Raw genomic sequence first — 19,254 nt, 5'->3', positions numbered from 1 at the left:
GTTTGTACCATCCTGAGCTTTAACTCAGCAGATGCTGTATGAGGCACATAGGAAAGAAGGCCAATGTGTATTATAACAAACAGCGTAGCAAAGGAAAAGAAAAGTAGAGTGAGAATTAAAACCTCAAAGCCAGAGCCTCTGCTTTCACTGAAATCCATGAGATTACTGAGCAGTGTAAATGGTTGTTAAACTACCCTAAAACAGTTCATGAGCCACTTTTGGCTCCCCCTTCCTCAGCTAACTAAGCACAAACTCCGTGAAGCTGAGGATTGCCCCTGGAATACTATTTCAGTTTCCCTATTGTACAAAGTATTTGACAATGGCATTTCTGTGTGGGAGCAACACCTGGCCCTTACCTCTGGGGAAAAGGGCCCCAACTGCACAAGAATAATTCTGCAAGGGGTCAGCTAACCTTCTCTGCAGGAGCTTCCAAAGTCCAACTCCAAGGACTTCATCTGACACTTCCCACAGGAACAAGGAGATGACTCCAGTTATTAACTGGAGCAGCCTCCACAGAAACACACCAGGACCTTCTTTTTCATGGGTTACTCACACATCTAGATGAGACAACTGGCCTTGGGCTTCGGTTTAATGAATCAGGGACAGAATTTACCGTTCTGGACACGCTGTTTTTCCTCTCCTGTTGCTTGTTGTGAATCAGTTCCCTTGTCTGTTCTAGATGCATTTTTTCCTTGAGAGGCTTCGTGCTTGTTCACACCAGTCTGCCGAGTCCCATTTACAGGATTCTTGCTGGATTCCGCGCTCTTGCTTTCCTCTGGATTTGGTTCTTTGCTGTTTTCTGAGTTGGCTGCCGTGGCATCCTCAGCTGGCGTCTTTTCATCTTTGTCTTCTGTATTCTTTTCATTTGTACCCTGGTGAGCATTTTCCTCTGCTTCTCTTTTAGCTTTTTCTTCTGCATCCTCAGCAAAGGGAAAATCACAAGGAAAAAGAAAAAGGGAAATCAAACTCATCAGTAGATTGGCCAAGAGTAACATTGTACACCCTTTGAATTCCATTTAATCCATTTCCTCTCAAATTATCTTTACTTAGATAAGCATAGAAATTAACATGACAAGAAAAAGGCACAAAAACAGCAAACCATATGAAGGTGTTCAGCCTCATTCCCATTAAAAGCCATTTTTATACCAATAAAGTTGCTCTGAAAACCTTGCCCTGATTGCAATTACAAATCTGGATCACAGGCATATTTTATAGTTATCGTAGAACTTGGATGCTTTGAAGGGTTGGGTCCCTTACTCCCCTGCAAAGATGAGGGCTTCTGAACTAGCTAGGTGTGTACCTGTAGCCCAGAACTGTGCAGGACTGCTGTGGTGCACCAGCTGTTTGCTGTACCTTTGATTGCAAAGTGTGCTGCTTTGCTGATCAGCTGCATAGGACACTAGTAAGCTCCAGCTAAGTAGAGGAGTATTTTTTTTTTAAATCAAAGCTGCAGCAAACAGCAATGTAGCTTGTCTTTAATTTGGCAATCCATTGTGTACTGAGCATATAGTGAGCCACCAGATGTGAGTAGTCACTGTTCTACTGTATTTTAGAAAAAAGCAAACGAGAGGAAGAAGAGCTTAATTATATACAGGTGTGTGTATGGAGAAGGAAGTTAGTGTTATCCATGACATGAGCAAGTAAAAAAGTCAATCAAACCCTATTTAGGCCTTTGCCTGACTCTTTGAATAGTCCTACATGCTTTGATTTCAATCCGTCTCCTTGGCTGCCTTCTTTTCTGCTCCTTCATCCCCATCAGTCCCTTTCCTTGAGCCATCCTCCCTTTCTTTGTAGTCTAATACTATTGGCACTGATACCTTATAGTGATCCTGAAGGATCACAAAGTCCTTTACACAGAAAGTAGGGCAGGGTGACTCTGAAGTCAGACAGATGGTAGGTAGGGTGGCACCTTAGAGACACACAAGTTCAGACAGGCATGAGCGTTTACAGGCAATAACCTACTTCATATTCATAATTTATAGCATCTAACAAAGTAGGTTGTTGCCTACAGAAGCTCAGGCATCCCTGAACCAGTGAGTCTCTAAGGTGCCACTCTGCGTACTGTCTTTCTGACTTCAGAGTAATACAGCTAACCACCTCTCTGCTTAAAGTCCTTCATAAAAATGTAATGACAGATGGATTACAGACATGGATTTCTTCATCCACTAAGGAATGCAGCCATCTCAGAGGCTGTGTTTAGCACTGGAAGGAAGAACTTTATCCAAGTGAAAGTGCAAGGGAAGGGTAAGTAAATTGAACCTCTTTTTCTCTACTCCCCTAAGCCTGCCTCTGAGCTAATGTCACATTATCAGAAACCCAACCATCTCACTTCTCTGGCTCTCTCACTCTGGTTCCTGCTTCCCACTGAACCAGCCATCTCCTCTAGTGATCTTGAGAGAAAAAGTTATGAAGTGTTTCAAGCAGTTTTTCATATGCAGCACACATTCTTTTGATAATTGAATCAGAATCACTTCTGTGAAAATCCACCAAAAAGAGAAGATGAATGAAGAAAAGGGACGAGAAAACATCACTGGAAAAGAACGTCATTTGTATAAGAGGCATCAATCTGTATTTCCTCGCCAGCAGCTGATAAAAGTTAATTAATTTTAAAATTAATAAATTATGGATCACATGAAAATATAATTAAATTAGAGATGAGCCTCCTACTCTTTATTAATGATTTCTGCAATAATCTAGTTTCCATAGATGGCTCAGCACTGCTCACTGTCACTTATACCTTAGGTCCTGAGGTATAGGGATGGCTTTCCAGAGAGCTTTCCCCGTCTTGGATTGTCTAAGACATTTGCTACACCTTTACAATCAAATCACAGGCACAGCTCAAAAAAGATTCAGGGAGGAAGAAGAGGAAGAAATCCCCTTAGAGAAAAATCTTTTGCTAGAAGTTTGTCCATTATCAAAATGAGTATCACAAAATGCTTTATCGGTGCTGCGTTTATTGTACCTTGGGGCCTGTGTTTATTGTGGTTCTTAATTTGTAGCTATTTAATACTGATCTTTTAAGCTGAAGGAATTCAGCAATACACCCGCTTATTTTTTCCCACCCAGTCCAAGACATTTTCCAGAAAAACTATGTTTCATATAAAGAGAGACACACCGAAGTTACTAATAACAGTATCTTTACAAAAGAGAATAGTCTTCTGCAAATCAGTGTCTCCTGTAATAGTAATGGCAATTTCTTCTTTCCTTTGGGTTCCATTTTGCGGTGTGTGATGTTGTGCACTAATAAACAGCTGTCATATGTTCCCCTCTATGTGCCTTCATTCCCATAGTAATGATAATTTGTATTTTAGCACTGCCTAGAGGCCTTAACAGACTCTGAAATGCCTTTGCCCTGAGCATCCTATAAAAATATTGAGAGACAGGCCCTGTCCCAAAGATCTTTTAAGCTAAACAGACAAGATGGACAAAGGATTGGAAAAAAGAGGCACAGAGAAATTACATGACTTGGCCAAGGTCATAAAAATGGTTAGAGGCAGGGCTAGGAGTAGAATCCAGGGATCCTAAATCCCACTGCAGTGCCCTAGCTGCTGTATTATATTACCCAGCTGATAAATAAAAATCCTATGTTTTTAAAGGACTGTACCAGTTTTGCATAAATGTGATCAGTACTGGACATATCCTGACCCCTTGGAAGTTTAGATAAATTGGGGAACCAATTACAACCATCTCCTGGTGACACTGTGCAGAAGAAAATTTAGATTTGCTGACCATTGCAGAAGTAAAAAAAAAAAAATCAAAACCACCAAATGATCTTCATTCCCCCCATTTTACTAATGTAGATCTATATATCTACTGCCTTCAAAAAATAAACATGAATTCTTACTTATACTATGTCTTCAGTAGCTGAGAGATTTCTGATATGAGCTACTTAAAAATAAAACTATTTCTTCCATAGTCAATGTAAGCAACCAAACATTTATCTCGGAGACATTATGTGAATTCTGTGAAGAACAAGTATGAAGTATTGTGTCAGTACTTATTACCAACAACAGCATTATTTAATCAGTGGTACACAATATGCATTTGAATAATGCCTTGACATTTATGAGAGCATTTTGGTAAAAAATAAAATCTTTATGCAAAGCAGTCACTGCAGATGAGTACAAAGCACATTTCAAAGTTAAATATCCAGGAGCTATTAGGGCATGCTGTATGCATTTGTTCTTTGGCAATTTGTAAAATATGTATCATTTATTTCCCTGGTGGTTTCCACTGCATATAAGTTTTAGATAGCCTGAATGTGCATTGTAGATTAAAAAATGGTATATGTTGCAATGAAATCCTCACAACTACCAGTTACTTATTACAGCTAAATATATTGACCATTTACATTTCAAAAGTCATATACTAAAAACCTTTGGGCCACATTAAGGACTAGGGGATGATTTTTTGTTTGGCTTATTTTAATGTCAAGGAACATTGTATTTTTGTATTTGGTTACTAACTTGCCTTCTTCTGTCCCTCTAAAGAGAGCTTAAAATTTGTGAAGAAAAAACTGTTTTGCTGATATAAGAACTAAGCCAAGTCCTCCATTATGCCTGAAATCAAGTCCAAAAATGTTTAAGGGAATTCCAGTCACCTACTTAAAGAGATTATTGTTTCGTTGATAAATTATCTATGTTTATTTATCATTTGCAAGCAGGATTCGAGCCTCATTATTCTAGATAATGTCTGCCCCAGAGAATTTATCCCACCCTGCAATGACATAGATTTCAATCTTATAGAAATTTACTACTAGGGTGAGTAGTTCTGATATTTATTTAATAGAACTCTCAAGTTCCCCACCTACAGTGCTGTCGCCACCTGTCGCCAGCCATGCCCCCTTAGCCTCTGAGGGCCCGCAGTGTTCATGTAGCCAGCCATGATAGGGATTCCAGGCTTTCTTCTATGGAGCCAGGTACCTAAAAGCCTTGGGAGTCCCAGCTCTAACTAGAGCCACAGATATTGGGATGCCAGGCAGCTGCTCAGTGAGCATGATAGTCTCATATATTTTGTAGAAGGGTCTGAGGAGCCTATTTAATACTGGAAATACTGAGAGTTGGTGATTCCACAATTATTTTTTCTTTGAGTCTCCTGTTCATGGGAAATTATGAAAATCTGGCTGTTTGGTTCAATGCAGACAAATGAACTTAAAAGAATTCCACAAATTTTCCAGTTTTATGAAAACTCTGTTTTCAACCAGCTCTGCATAGTAATATATATAAATAATAGAATATTTAGGGGTGGACTGATAGAGAATTTTGGGGGTGATACAAATAGCCAGTATTTAAGGAGGCATATCGGGGCAATACCAATCCAATTTCCAAAACGCAGTCCAGCAGCTTGAAGAGCAGTGTCCAGCTGGTAATTCTGTTGTGGTGGAAGAGGTGGGGGGCATGAAGGGGAGTGGGAGGGCAGATCGAGGCCTCTGCAGTGAAAGAGGTAGTGGGGCATGGGCTGGGGCTAGGGCTTGGGCTGGGGCTGGGGCAGGTGCTGCCCAACCAGTGTGGGGCAGGGTGCAGGATGGAGCTGTAGCTTGTCCACAAAGTGCAGGTGGCATGGCTCCCACTGCTGCATGCACCCTGGGAGGGCATGCCCCCAGATCTACACGTGGGGTGGGGCAGGCAGGCAGCTGCTGCAGGCTGCAGCTGGGGTTGCTCTGGGCTCTTCCTGGCAGGGGCTGGGCTGGGCTGGACTGCACTTGGAGTGCGTGGCAGCGATGCTGAGAGGGGGGCTATGAGGGAGGCTGCAGCCACTCAAAAATTTGCCATAGCCGCCCAATCCGTCTCCTGGTGCCACTGCCCACCCCTCCCTGAGTGCAGCAAAGCCCAGTTCCCTTTTGAAAGAGCCTGGCACAGCCCCTGCTAGGAAGAGCTCAGCACACCTCCAGCCCCAGCCTGCAGCAACTGCCCTGCACACAGATCCAGGGGCATATGTCCCCCATGCCCTCCCAGGTTATGCACAGTGGTGGGAGCCACCCCACCTCCCTGCGCCTCTGAACAAGCTGTGGATCTGTCCCGTGCCCCACCCCCAGCTGGGCAGCACCTGCCCCAGCCCCTGCGCCAGCCTCAGCCCCACTCCCTCCCTCACTGTGGGAGCCTTGATCTACCTCCCCCATGCCCCTTCCTTCCCCCCTCCCCTTCTACCACAACAGACTTACCAGGTGGATGCAGAGCTCCATGCTGCCAGGCTTTGCTTCTCACTGCCTATGTGCTGCAGTCAATTTTCTTTATGGCGGTGCAGATCCAATATCAGACTGATGTATCAGTGCACCTCTAATAATACACACACACACACACACACACACACACACACACACACACCCTGTATTGGTGATAAAATATACTAGCTCAGTTAAGTAAGGCGCTGAATAACACAGCAATTTTTCAGAGGAGAGTTTGTAAATTGCGCTTTAAAGAATAAGAAGTCAGAGCTATATTTCTTTTTATAGGGTTCATCTACACAAGAAGCTTTACTGCAGAGTTGACTAATTAGCTCCACAGTAAAGTGTCACTGTCTACACATGTGCCCCCATTAGGCCAAAGTAAACTAATTAACTGCAGGAAAGTATTGCTTGACACAAGTACTATCCTATAGTGGAGCTATTTACTCTTCCACAATGCAGGGTGCTATAGTGCAGGGCCTGCCTGCTGGCTAACCCTGCACTGGAACACACTCATGCCCCAGCCAGCCACTCTGCAGCACACTGAGTTGGGCATGAGCAGCTCTGGGCTAGGAGGCTGACCCCCTGGGCCCTCTGCCAGCTGATGCTGTAACACTCCAACTCAATGTGCTGTAGTCCCGGGTGCATATGTAACAGCTGCATCCAGGAGCAATAAACTCTGGAGTGAACTGCAACAAAATTTATTGCGTTGTGTTAATTCATGTGTAGACATGCCCAAATTTAACCTGATCCAAAGCGTATTGAAATCAATGGCTCTGAATCAGGCCTTTGATGAATTTGCTTTCAGTGTTGTTTTGTTCATCTTCATCAACAAGTGGCAGGGGCAGTCTCTGACACATGGTAATGAGGGAAGAGACAGGCAGTACTGTGGCATATAGGGCAGGAATCAGAAAACAGAGTGGCAGATGGGGCAGGAAAAGGGGGATCACACTGGCATGTGGGAGCGTGTGGGGCTAATTTGTGGCATGCCTGCCATAAAGGTTGGCCGCCGCTGGTGAGTTAAACAAAATTCCTGTCTCTGAATGTGGGGAGGACTGTTGGCCTATAAAAATAGATAGTTTAAGAAGACAAAGCTCACTTCAGAGATTATGGGCAGAAGAACAGCCAGAGGGGAGGGGAAGGGAGGGAAGGGGAGAAAAACTTGTTTGGTATGAAAGTCATCTTGTTACCTTTGGTTGCTTGTGCTTTCCATTTCTCCCGGTTCTGTTGCACCACCTCAGTCCAGGTGGTTTTAAAACATTTGAAGTCCACAGTGAGTATGGAACAGTTGATTGAGGCACTTCCTTCTGATCCAGTGCTTTTGACACTTGATCTTTTAACTTCTGAGGGGCTAATGCTATTCAAACTGGGAAACAAGATTACAGAATGTAACAGGAATCAGCATTTTATACACCTTATCACATCTAAGAACTGATTAATAATTGGATTTTTTTCTGGAATATTATATCACAAACTCCCTGCATAACTAAATACATCTTGATTTAAACTCAGTTTTCCACTGAAGCGGTTGACATGCCATTTTCTCAGTGAGATGAAAATACTGCCCCAAACTTTTACATGCCTTGCTACCAGCTGAAAAATTACTGAATCTCCTAAATCTTTACTTAGGTGCCTCTGACCAGCCTCTTATTCCCTGACTCACCTTTCTATAGGCCACCAGAACCTACAAAACTGGATGCTTGTTAAAAATGGAGGTAAGAGAGGTAGGAGGGTAACTGGAAGTGGGAGAGATGATTAAAACTTGACTAAAACTGGCAAGATAGTTGAACAACAAAAATCAAATCTAATTTAAACCCTCTAAACTTCATGGACATTTTGTATCTGGGCCTTTGGAGGGTTTGGCCATTACAAAAAAGAGGGCCATGAAATCTAGCTTCAGATTCTGAATTTCCCCAGATTTCAGGGGTGTTCACATTTGCAGTTTTTGTATTTTGAGGGATGCATAATACCAAAAATTGCATTCTTTTGCATACTATATGTAGTGATAAAAATTATAATTTAGAGATGCTTCCTAAATTTAGAAGAGTTAGGAACTGAGGGATAGTCTCCTAGGTAGTAGCAAGTTAGTTAGAGAAATAAAGGGTCTTCAGAGGCTTGTCTACTGCTCCACAATAAAAGTTGTTATTTAGCTTTTTTCATTCATGTATGCTTGTATTTACTGAATCCTATGATCGCTACACTATATAAGGATGTAACAAGAATGAATGAAAGACAGGGAAAATGTAGGGTGATTATTAATGGCAAGACCTGTTAGACTTTTGAATAGATTCCCAAGATAAAGGGTTAAAATTAGGGCTGTGCAAAGCTTCGGTTGCTGATTTGATTCAACGGAGATTTGGCCCAATTTGGTGGCCAAATCTCCAAATCGAATCAGGAGACCCTTTAATCTCTCTGAATTGAATAGGAATCCTCTGAATCAATTCAGAGAGACTCAGAAAGATTTGATGATTCAGACACAGACACAGCTTCAAATGTTTTTTCTACATACCTCAAAGTACTAGGCAGCTCATGAACTCTGAGATGCTGGGGTAGATGGAGCATCCCACAGGAGTGTGGGGGGGAGGGGGTGGGGTCCCAGAACACTTGGCAGCAGACCCAGAAGTGGACCAGAAGCACTTCTGAGTCTGCTGGGAAGCATGCAGGGGGCCCCTCCCCCCACACTCCCTGGATCAGCGATTGGTGCCCCCTGGGTCTGGGGGGCACCCATGGTCCCCCCGCAGCTGATCGCTGAGAGGGTGCGGAGGGGGTTTGCCAACGAGTACATGGAGGGCCCCCCCACACTCCTGTGGGATGCTTCATCTGCCCCAGCATCACAGTGTTCACAAGCCATGCCTGATACCTCGAGGTATGTAGAAAAAACATTTGAAGTGGTGTCTATGGCTGAATCACTGATTCTCTCAATCAGCATCGAATCTTCAGACTTGGATTTGGTTGAATCGAATCAGGACAGTGATCTGAATCAATTAATCGAATCACTGTCCCCAATTCAGGCTGAATCCAAATACAAATCAAATACAGCCTGTTTTGCATACATGTAGCTGAAATCCCATTACTGGAGACATGTCATCTACAGCTAGACTAGATAACTCCATGTAGTATGTACCGTCTCTGGAATGCCAGATGAGCTTCATGACCTAATATGTCTTTTCTCTGTCTCATTTCTATTACTCTTATTTGCAATGGTGAGCCTCATATGGGCTGTCATATTTGTTATAGTCCTAAACCTTTTGAATGACCAACACTAAACTAGTGCCAGATATATCCCAGAACCTGCCAAGGAGAAACTCTAGTCTTCTTGACAGATCTTCTGTCAAGGTTAAATGAAATTAAGACTTTAAATTCCAAATAATTCTGGCAGTGCCCTAAACATTTACTTAAGTCTAGCAGTAATTAGTCAGATCTGATTGTACTTAATTTCTTTCATTTCTATGACAGTCCCATTTATGTCTATTCTGGGAGACTTTAAGGGAAAGCAGAACCTAGATAATGTCTCTGCTAACCCCTCTATGAGTTCAAAACGAAAAGCAACCACAAAAGTGAGGTACTGCTGATGTATCAAAGGAAGGGCAGACATTGGTACTCACCTGGAACGCCTAAATCCTGACATGCCAGAGCGGGTGGCTTCATCGATGAGTGGTGTTACAATCTTCTCAGTCATGTCAGTTAGCACAGTGAAAGTAGGTTCCACAATGAAATCAATAAAACCTGAATGAAAATACCACAAAGCCAAGCAGAAGAGGTAAGCATTTATATGTCATTACTGCTTATGACTTATCTAACTTTACAACAGGTAGGAAAAAAAAAGGATTAAATGTCAAAAGAGGAACTGAAAAAATTACAGAGGGAAAATGACGTGACATTAATCATGAGCCTGTTATCTAAAGAGCTTGCAATAAAAAGTGGCTTCTTATATGCTGGAAAGCAAGTGTGGCAAATCAGAATATAAACAGATGTTTTATGAGTTTTGTGGGTATCTAAGCCAAATTCCTAGTACAGTTGGATAAGAGCCAACTCTAAAGATGAGAGAGCAGGAAAGAGAAACATGGAATAACAGTAATAATAATGATAGGCTGAGCTGTGTGTCTGTTTAAAGTGGTGTGAAGTTACATATACAAACCCCTTATCAAATATCAACAGGTTTTGGTGAACAGTTCCACTTGAATACTTGCCCAGCTTGTTCTTGTTGACAGTCAAACAGTTTGGAGGCTACTTATTTATTTTTAACAACTTAATTTTATTTTTTTTTTAATCCAGAGTAGATGGAAAAATGCACAGCCAAATCATTCATTCTCACATTATGTGCACAGATAGGTTGTGGCATGGGGAGAGAGAAAAAGAAGTCTTTCCCCAACTGTGCAAGCCACAGGGATAGATCTTCCCACAGGACTCCCAACAAGATTCAGGGTTTTAAGTACTCTGCAGCCATGCACGTCTGTCGGGTCCAGCTGTAGACCACTTCTAAGAGGCAGACCATACAATAACTTTAACTCCTGTCTGCTGCAAACTGTTATCTGGGTGTCCCAACTTCCCAGTTCTGTATCTTAATTTGTTTGGATTTGTTTTAAATTTACCCCAACTATTGATTTATTGGGTTTACAGTGCTTCTTCTGGGTATAGTATTCAGTGTTGCTATGAAATATTATTCTAAATTATTGCTATCAGCCTAAGCTCCAATTTCTCATGGCTCTTCTCTGAAAATTTCCCTGTGTTTTACATTTAAATTTGCATACCTGCACACTAAAGACAGTAAAGAGAATATGACCATGTGATAATTTTTGGGACCTAAAGGTAAATGACAACCTTAAATCATGTTTATTAGAGGTGTGTGAAGCTTCGGTCGCCAATTCAATTTAGAGAAGATTCAGCCCGATTCAGCGGCAGAATCACTGAATTTGAATTGAATCAGGATACCCATTAAAAGCTCTGAATAGTCTCAAAGCATCCAAATTGATTTGGAAAAGATTCAGAAAAGATTCAGCAATTCAACAATTCAGAAGGTGGTCTTGCCGGAAAACAGAAACTGAGAAGAGGGAGGGGGAGAGGAGTGGGGGAAAGACTACTTTGATATTGACATCTGTAGCTAGCCAGTGACTGTGATCTTTCCCTGAGTTCATAGTTTCATAGTAGCTAGGGTCAGGAGGGACCTGAACAGATCATCTAGCCTGACCCCCTGCCACAGGCAGGAATGAATGCTGGGTTCACAAGACCCCAGACAGGTGATCATCCAACCTCCTCTTGAATATGCCCAAGGTAGGGGCGAGGACCACTTCCCTAGGAAGTTGGTTCCAGATTTTGGCCACCCTAACTGTAAAATATTGCCTTCTGATCTCCAACCTAAACCTATTCTCCATCAGCTTATGACCATTGTTCCTCATCACCCCAGGTGGTGCTGGGAAGAAAAGAGCTCTGCCTATTTGCTCTTGATCACCCCTGATGAGCTTGTAGGCAGCCACCAGGTCCCCCCTCAGCCTCCTCTTGCTGAGGCTGAACAGGTTCAGGTCCTTCAGTCTCTCCTCATAGGGCCTGTCCTGCTGCCCTCTCACCAAGCGGGTGGCCCTCCTCTGAACCCTCTCCAGGCTGGCCATATCCCTTTTGAAGTGCGGTGCCCAGTACTGGACGCAGTACTCCAACTGCGGCCTGACCAAAGTCACATAGAGGGGGAGTATCATCTCTCTGGACTGGCTTGAGATGCACCTTTGGATGCATGACAAGGTATGGCTGGCCTTTCTGGCTGCGGTCCGGCACTGGCGGCTCATGTTCATCTTGGAGTCAATAATGACTCCGAGATCCCTTTCCGCCTCTGTGCTTTCAAGAAGGGAACTCCCCAGCCTGTATGTATGCTGTGGATTCCTTAAATCCACAGTTCCCTTCCAATCTCTAGGGGAGGGACGTAGAAACAGCATATAAGGCTCTGTGTGAAGCCTTTCTCTGCCTTTTGTGAGCTGTCTGTCTTGAAGCAACAGCGTGTCAAAGGTACCGGCTGCAGTGGCTGACTTCCGAGTCAGTCTCTTGCTAGTCTCTCCTTTTGGAAAGGATTGGATACACCTTACTAATTACCCTTGCCTAGAATCTTTCTACGTATCCCTATCCAACCCATTCCTTTCAACTTATTCTTCTGCCCAAATCCTCTTATTTGTTCTTGTTATTCCCCCTGAGCCCCCTCCCCCTCCCCACACACACACAGTTTTTAAAAAGAAAGCTGTGTTTTCCCTGGAAGTGTGTCATCCATCACTTTTCAGGAAAGCACATATATTACACATAAACACATATAAAACAGATAGAAGATATATTACACACACAGTATAATAAACAGATAGAAGATATATTACAGCTAGAAAGTATATTACACCCACACAAATTTTCCAGCACAGCAAACATTATGAAGCATGCTGGAAAGGCAGGTACCAGGTCTTTTGGCAGGGGAGGGAGAGGGGCTAGAGGAGGTAGGGGGAGAGCTGCAAGTCCCCACCCTCCCATCCAAACATAGATGCACCCTCTTTCCTGGCAGTGATAAGTCTTCTACTGCCAGTGGGAGCAAGGAGGTGGGAGCAGTACCTGTCACTGCACCTATACCACCTCCACTAACATGAGAAATAGCCAGCAGCACAAGCATGACAGTCTCCTCCACCCTAATTTCGACTCCCAGCATGAGCCTCCTAGTGCCAGAGGAGAAGCTGGATCTGGAAGCAGGGGAGCTGAGTGCTATAGCCAGAGAAATTCTGGAGAAGGAGGAGGAATATAAGTTTGTGCTCCACACCCCTCAACGTTATATCCAGTAGATTTATGAAGTGAAGTTTGTAGGCTTGCCTATAAAAGGTATTTTGTAAATTCCCTTTGAGGATCAGAACTAAGAGATTGGAGAGAGAATGGTTTTCTTGTGAGAAATGTGCCACCACTGGTAATTGGGTGTTCTTGTCTTTAATAGATGTCCGGTGTGCATTCATTCTGGTGCACAGTCGTTGTTTGGTCTCTCCTACGTATTTTCTATCAGGTTATTTGATACACTGGATGAGATGCATAACATTTCTAGAGGTGTAACTGTAAGATCGAGGAATGGTGATGGTTCTCTTGGGGAGTGTAGTAATTGTGGGGATACTGGAGATATGTTGGCAGGTTTTGCATTTCTTGTCATGTCATGGTCTGGATCCAATCAGTGTGTTTTGGGGCTGTAGAAAGTTTGCTTCTGATGATGAGGTTAACAAGGTTCGGTGCTTGTTTGAATTTACAAAACACTTTTCATAGATGAGCCTATGAATTTTACTTCAACAACCTCCTTGATACAAAAACTCATGGAGTCAATATAGACATTGGATTTATGACACACTATAACCTGCCTGACATCTGACTCCCCAGGTACCTCTCCACTTTTACCTGCTTCATCCCTTCCCCTTGCAGCCTGTTTCTAACCCCCCCCCCCCCCCCGACACCTCAATTTCACATTTTCACTGACTCACTTTCTTGCCTGAATACCAGCCTCTGGCTTCTTTACTATTCATTCCATTTTGGAAGAGTGCACACACACACCAACTGCAGATGCTTCCTCAGCCTGATGAAGGGTTTTTAAACCCCAAAGCTTGCCAAAATATATTTCTCCAACTATTCAGATAGTCTAATAAAATATATCATGTCTACTCAAAAATCCTTGCCTGCCTGTTCCTTAGAACAACATGGCTACAACCAGAAATCCAGTTAACATACACAAGTGACATGAGTTTTGCTTTCAACAGTTTGAGGTATACTTTCACAAAAGCCCCTGCACCTATCTCCTTGAAACCTGGCAGACTTCATGCCCTTAGAAGGGGCTACCATCCCTGCTGCTTTCATCCAATTCCACAAAAAAATGACAGTTATAGATATTTTAGTGATTCCCCATTATAGTCTATGGCCATGTGACCAAATCACACCAAATCAGTGCCAAATCAATTTGGGACAGTGATCCGAATCACCAAATCAAATCACTGTCCCCTGAATTGGCTGAATCTAAATCAAATACTGGCTGCTTCACACAGGCCTAATGTTTATCTTAACTTTTGTGGTCTGGCTATGGTACATTTTTATGGTGTAGTTTTGTGATACACTCTGCTAGTTTGATTTCATTATGGAGTCATAAAGCATCTTAGAATATTAGTCAGTTAATCTGTGTTTACAGCTACTTCTTTAATTCGCCAAAGAAGTTCAGAGCAGCTGAAATTTACACTTTTGTTCTCCAAACTCCCTCAACCCATTTTTTTACTGAATTGGAACTCCTGAACCAATTAATAGGTTTGCTTGTAAAATCTCTGAGTACCCATTTAATATTTAAAGAGTAAGTTCAGAGAGTTTTTGGAGGATGTGCCATATTTTTCTTACATGATAAGGATTTGCATTTTTAACACTGAGACAGATCTATCTACTAAAAATGACCACCATTAAAAGTTAGCTAGATAATGAAGGCAAGTACAAAGCACAGATAGTAAATACTGTGCTGCATGTCAACCTTATTCTTGAAATCATTGGAAGCTGCATTGTTTAAAGACATAGCGAATTTGGTCATGAGAGTATTAGGAAGGGTGAAAGTATTAATATATGTATGTCTGCATCACAGTATAAAAATAGGACTGATTTATTTTACAAACTGTTGGTTACTCTTGATCCTATAACTCTCTTCTATCATCCCTCACTGTATAAATTACACTTCCTTCATGCACCCATTGAATGCCAATGAAGTCCATATTGCAGTACTTTACCAGTTACCAATCATCTATATTGGTTATGCCACCACCAAATTGGGCCAATACCAATAGCTGTGAAATAGCCCTGAAATACACAAATCTTCAATACTATGCACAGTGCACCATTTTAATGGCTGGGCCTGGTTGGTGTCTTACTTCTTTTTGCTCTTACTAGCACTTACTTGCAAGAAGTAAGTGGCATGCAAAGCCAGGAATTGGCTCTCCAAGAGACTGTACTAGGCATTACATTCTTTTCATCAAGTATGTTCTTGTTCCTGATTTTCCCTGGACCCTGCATATTTTATTCAGTCATTAACTCATGTTTGAATGAGGAATATAATAGCAAATTATGGTTCTGTACTTAAATAAACAGCAGAAAGAGAAGGGACTTTGTTTTATAATGAGGTGGCTTAAATTATATTTCAAAACTCCTATTCTAAAAGCAATAGCACAGAGGCCCATCTTTTATTCCTTGTTATGTGCAGAATGAATTGTAATTCATTTTAATGACTTGAAGAAATCACAATAAGCTACTGAAATGTCCTAATAAGCAACCTTCATAAGCAAAAAAAACCCTTGATGCTACTTATTAATTTATCTTCATTCTTGTTTAATATAATGTGTATGTGGAATAGATAGGTTTTCACTCCCCCTCAGTGATGACTGTTATACAGATCACAGATTTACAGATTCACAGAAGTTTAAGGCTGGACGCGACCTCATGAGATCATCGGGTCCCAGCCCCATGCTCTGGGCAGGAAAGACTGCTGACATCAAATAAACCCCAGCAAGGAGTGCATCCAGTCTCCTTTTGAAGAGCTTCAGGGTAGGTACCTGCACCACCCCCACTGGGAGTCTATTCCAGAGTCTGGTCACATGAACTGTGAAGAAGTTTTTCCTTATATCCAGTCTGAAATCTTCTTCTAGGAGTTTATGACTGTTGCTCCTGGTTTTCCGCTGGGGCACTTTGGTGAATAGTTGTTTGCCTAGCCCCTAATGATCTCGCCTGATATATTTGTAAGCTGCCACCAAATCCCCCCAAAGTCTTCTCTTTTCTAGGCTGAACAATCCCATATCTGTCAGCCTTTCCTCATCTGGTTTGCTCTACAGGCTTCTAATCATATGAGTGGCTCTTCTCTGGACTCTCTCAAGCTTCTCCACATCCTTCTTGAAGTGTGGCGCCCAGAACTGGATGCAGTACTCCAGCTGTGGCCTCACCAATTCTGAGTAGAGTGGGAGAATAATTTCCTTGGTTTTGCTTGAGATGCATCGCTTGATGCATGCCAATGTATTGTTTGCTCTGCTAACTGTAGCATCACAATGGTGGCTCATATTCATTTTATGGTCAGTTATGACCTCCAGGTCTCTTCCAGACATGATGCTAGCTAGCGTAGCACCACCAAGCCTGTAAGTTTGTTGCGGATTTTTCCTCCCCAGATGAAGCACTTTACACTTCTCAGTGTTGAATAGCATCTTGTTCTGGTTCTCCCATCTAACTAATCTGTCTAGGTCTGCCTGGATCATCAGCCTACCCCAAGGCATGGCCACACTTCCCCACAGCTTAGTGTCATCGGCAAACTTTGCTAGCGTGCTTTTCAGCCCCACATCCAGATCATTGATGATGATGTTGAAAAGCAGTGGTCCAAGTACAAAACCCTGGGGGACCCCACTGGCTACCGTCCACCAGGTTGACACAGATCCATCTATTAATATTCTCTGGGTCCGACCCTGCAGCCAGTTTCCCACTCATTTGACCATAGAATTGTTGAAAACCATAGTCTCCTAATTTTACCTTGAGAGCCTCATGGGACACCAAATCAAAGGCCTTCCTAAAGTCCAAGTAAATGATGTTGATCTCATCATTTTAATCTTCACCCTTATACTCTGAGATGAGGGGTTGTGGGCCAGACCCCTAGGCTAGGTACTGACAATCAAAAAGCCTGAGCCAGAATCTATCTATGTCACACAGTTTTCTGTAAGTAGCGTAGTGTAGATTGGTAGCAAACAGAATACACATTCCTCCTTTGGTGAGGGGGTATGCAGGCTGCAAGCACTCATGTGCATTCCTGCATGCTGCCCAGCATGCCCTGTGGGCTCCTCAGGCTGCTGGAGACTGCCAAGCCCCTGGGCCACCCCTAATTGGCTGCTGGGCACAGGCAACCATGTCCGCAACCTCCTACTGCATCATCTATGAGCCACTGGCATCTGTCAGGTGCAGACAAGCAGTGGGAATGGGGAAGGGAGGAATCTGTTTTTCTGTGTATGAGCCCCAGCACCTGGGCACCCACATCTAAGCCATGCCCCTGCACCCTATCATGAAGCACCCCACAATTTACACACAGTCCTGACAGAGCCCAGAAAACCCCTGTGCTCAGGCACAGCCCATGGAGCCTGACCGGGCGGCTGGACTCAGGCAAGTACCTGACCTTCCACTGCCTGCCTGTGGCTGACAGATGATGCAGCAGTGGGAGGAGGCATGCTCACCTGGGCCTGGCAACCTGGTAGGGCTCTATGGGCCTGCACCTGAGCACAGGGGCTCTCCTGGGCTCTGTGTCAGGTGCACATGTACATTGTGGGAAGCTTCATGACGGAGCACAGGGACATGGCTCAGGGACGCAAGTGCCCAGGTACTGAGGTTCATGCATGGGAAAACAGATGCCACCCTTCCCCATTCCTGCTGCCTGCCTGTGGCTGACAGGTGGCCAGAGGTAGGAGGCAGGACTGTGGAAAGCATCTGTGCTGACTTGGCTCTAGGACAGGTTGGGGGCAAAGCACACTGGGCACTCAGATGGAGCAGCTGAGAGCAGGGCAAGTGCTAGTGCCCCTCCTTATGAGAGGGGGCAGTAGGGGCCCATACAGGAGCCTGGCATGGTGGACAGTGAACTAACTAAAATCAATAAGGGAGCTGGTATTGAAGTTAGATCCACCAGTCTAATCTAATTCAATTAAGTCTGAGTGTACCTTGATCCAGGTCTATCTTAGACCAGGTTGTGCCATTTTTAGACTAGCCTGTATGTACTGAATTTCTGTTCTGTTATGGGCGTAGACCATTTTCTAATCACTTAGGCTGGTAAAAGTGTAATTAATATCTGTACCTGGCCCAAGAGAGTATTTTCACTTCATGTCAAAAAGAGCACCCAGGAAATTGCTAGTCAGAGAACAATTTTTCTAAAGCCTGCTGCACAGAAGCAAAATCATTTGATCATTGGCTTTTATCCAATATGTTCTGAAGCCATAATTTCTTTTCCTGTGAGCCAAAGGACAAAAATAAGAGGATGTCGCTACATTAATCAACTGCAAGAGACAGTGATGACAACAAAGGCCAATCTCCAATCAAACAAGCCTCCTACAGCCTCAGACAAAAAGGAAAAAGCTTTAAAATCTTTTTGTATTTCAGTTGAGACACAACCATCTTGGTTAGATGTTCTTTGAAATTTGCTGGGCTCCCTCACTGTGCTCAGAGGACTGGCTTTCAGATGTGAATCCCCTCTGACTGGTTTGCTTCCAAACATTTTCTTTACAAAATGAAGAGACAGACAAGAGACTTTGTCTTTCTTTTGAGGAAATCTTTGCTGTTAAATTGCTTCATTATCATAGAAAAATTACATCCTGTGAAGTCTTCACTCCGCATTTCTCAAAACATTTCACCAACAAAAATGCTCATCTGCTGTGTTTGTTGCATCCACAGTGACCTTTCATATAGGAACAAAACACCTTTTGGAGTGATTTAGTTGAGTCTTACCTGATACTGCAAACAAACTGAGCCACTGGGACAACTTTTCAGAGCTATGTCCCTAAAACAGAAATTTATTTCACAAACGATGGATTCCTTTTATTTGTTGAAAGCGATGGCTGCCTGCTGTAGATAATAGCACAATTTGGAATTCATGAGGTACTTACCTCTACATAGAAGTGCGGTAATTACCATTCAGTGGAACTATTTGTTAAAGCTATAAATCAGATGAGCAAATAAATAGGAACAGAATATTTCTCTGAAAATCTAGCCTTGAACTTTGCAAGGACTCTTGCCTCTACACATACTGGAGAAATGTAAGAGTTTTTTTATTTAATAAAGGAGACATTATATAAAGACATTAAGCCACTGCCAGTGTGTTCAGCCGACTGGGAAATGAAAACTTTATAATGTTAGAGCACAAGATTTATAGAAAGAATGTGACTATTAATGTCAATGGATGTAGTAAACTGCACAAATTAAATATGAGGATAAATAGCACAGAACTAAATAAATCTGTCTCTGTGTATTGACTGAATGCCTTTTCATGAGCTGTAATTGTGTTGGTAACAGTTTAATTCATCATTAATTTTGCAATGATTTGCACAGAGGACACTGTCACAAGG

The 19,254-nt window shown here is 42.9% G+C and overlaps 1 protein-coding gene across 8 annotated transcripts in view; it reads right to left on the bottom strand.

Annotated features, from left to right (window-relative positions):
- The window catches only part of PDE1C (phosphodiesterase 1C), a 491,302-nt gene that overhangs the window by 49,564 nt on the left and 422,484 nt on the right, over positions 1-19,254 (bottom strand). For all 8 annotated transcript variants that reach the window (XM_059728692.1, XM_006258197.4, XM_019483444.2 and 5 more), the window contains 3 exons: positions 9,769-9,889; positions 7,354-7,529; positions 614-913 (listed from right to left, as the gene is read on the bottom strand). In XM_059728692.1, the coding sequence (XP_059584675.1) occupies positions 614-913; positions 7,354-7,529; positions 9,769-9,889 (597 nt within the window). The remainder of the gene's footprint in view (positions 1-613; positions 914-7,353; positions 7,530-9,768; positions 9,890-19,254) is intronic.

This window comes from Alligator mississippiensis, chromosome 5 (genome assembly GCF_030867095.1).
Source record: "Alligator mississippiensis isolate rAllMis1 chromosome 5, rAllMis1, whole genome shotgun sequence".
In the NCBI taxonomy this organism is placed as follows: domain Eukaryota; kingdom Metazoa; phylum Chordata; order Crocodylia; family Alligatoridae; genus Alligator; species Alligator mississippiensis.
This window is presented reverse-complemented; position numbering and strand designations above follow the sequence as displayed.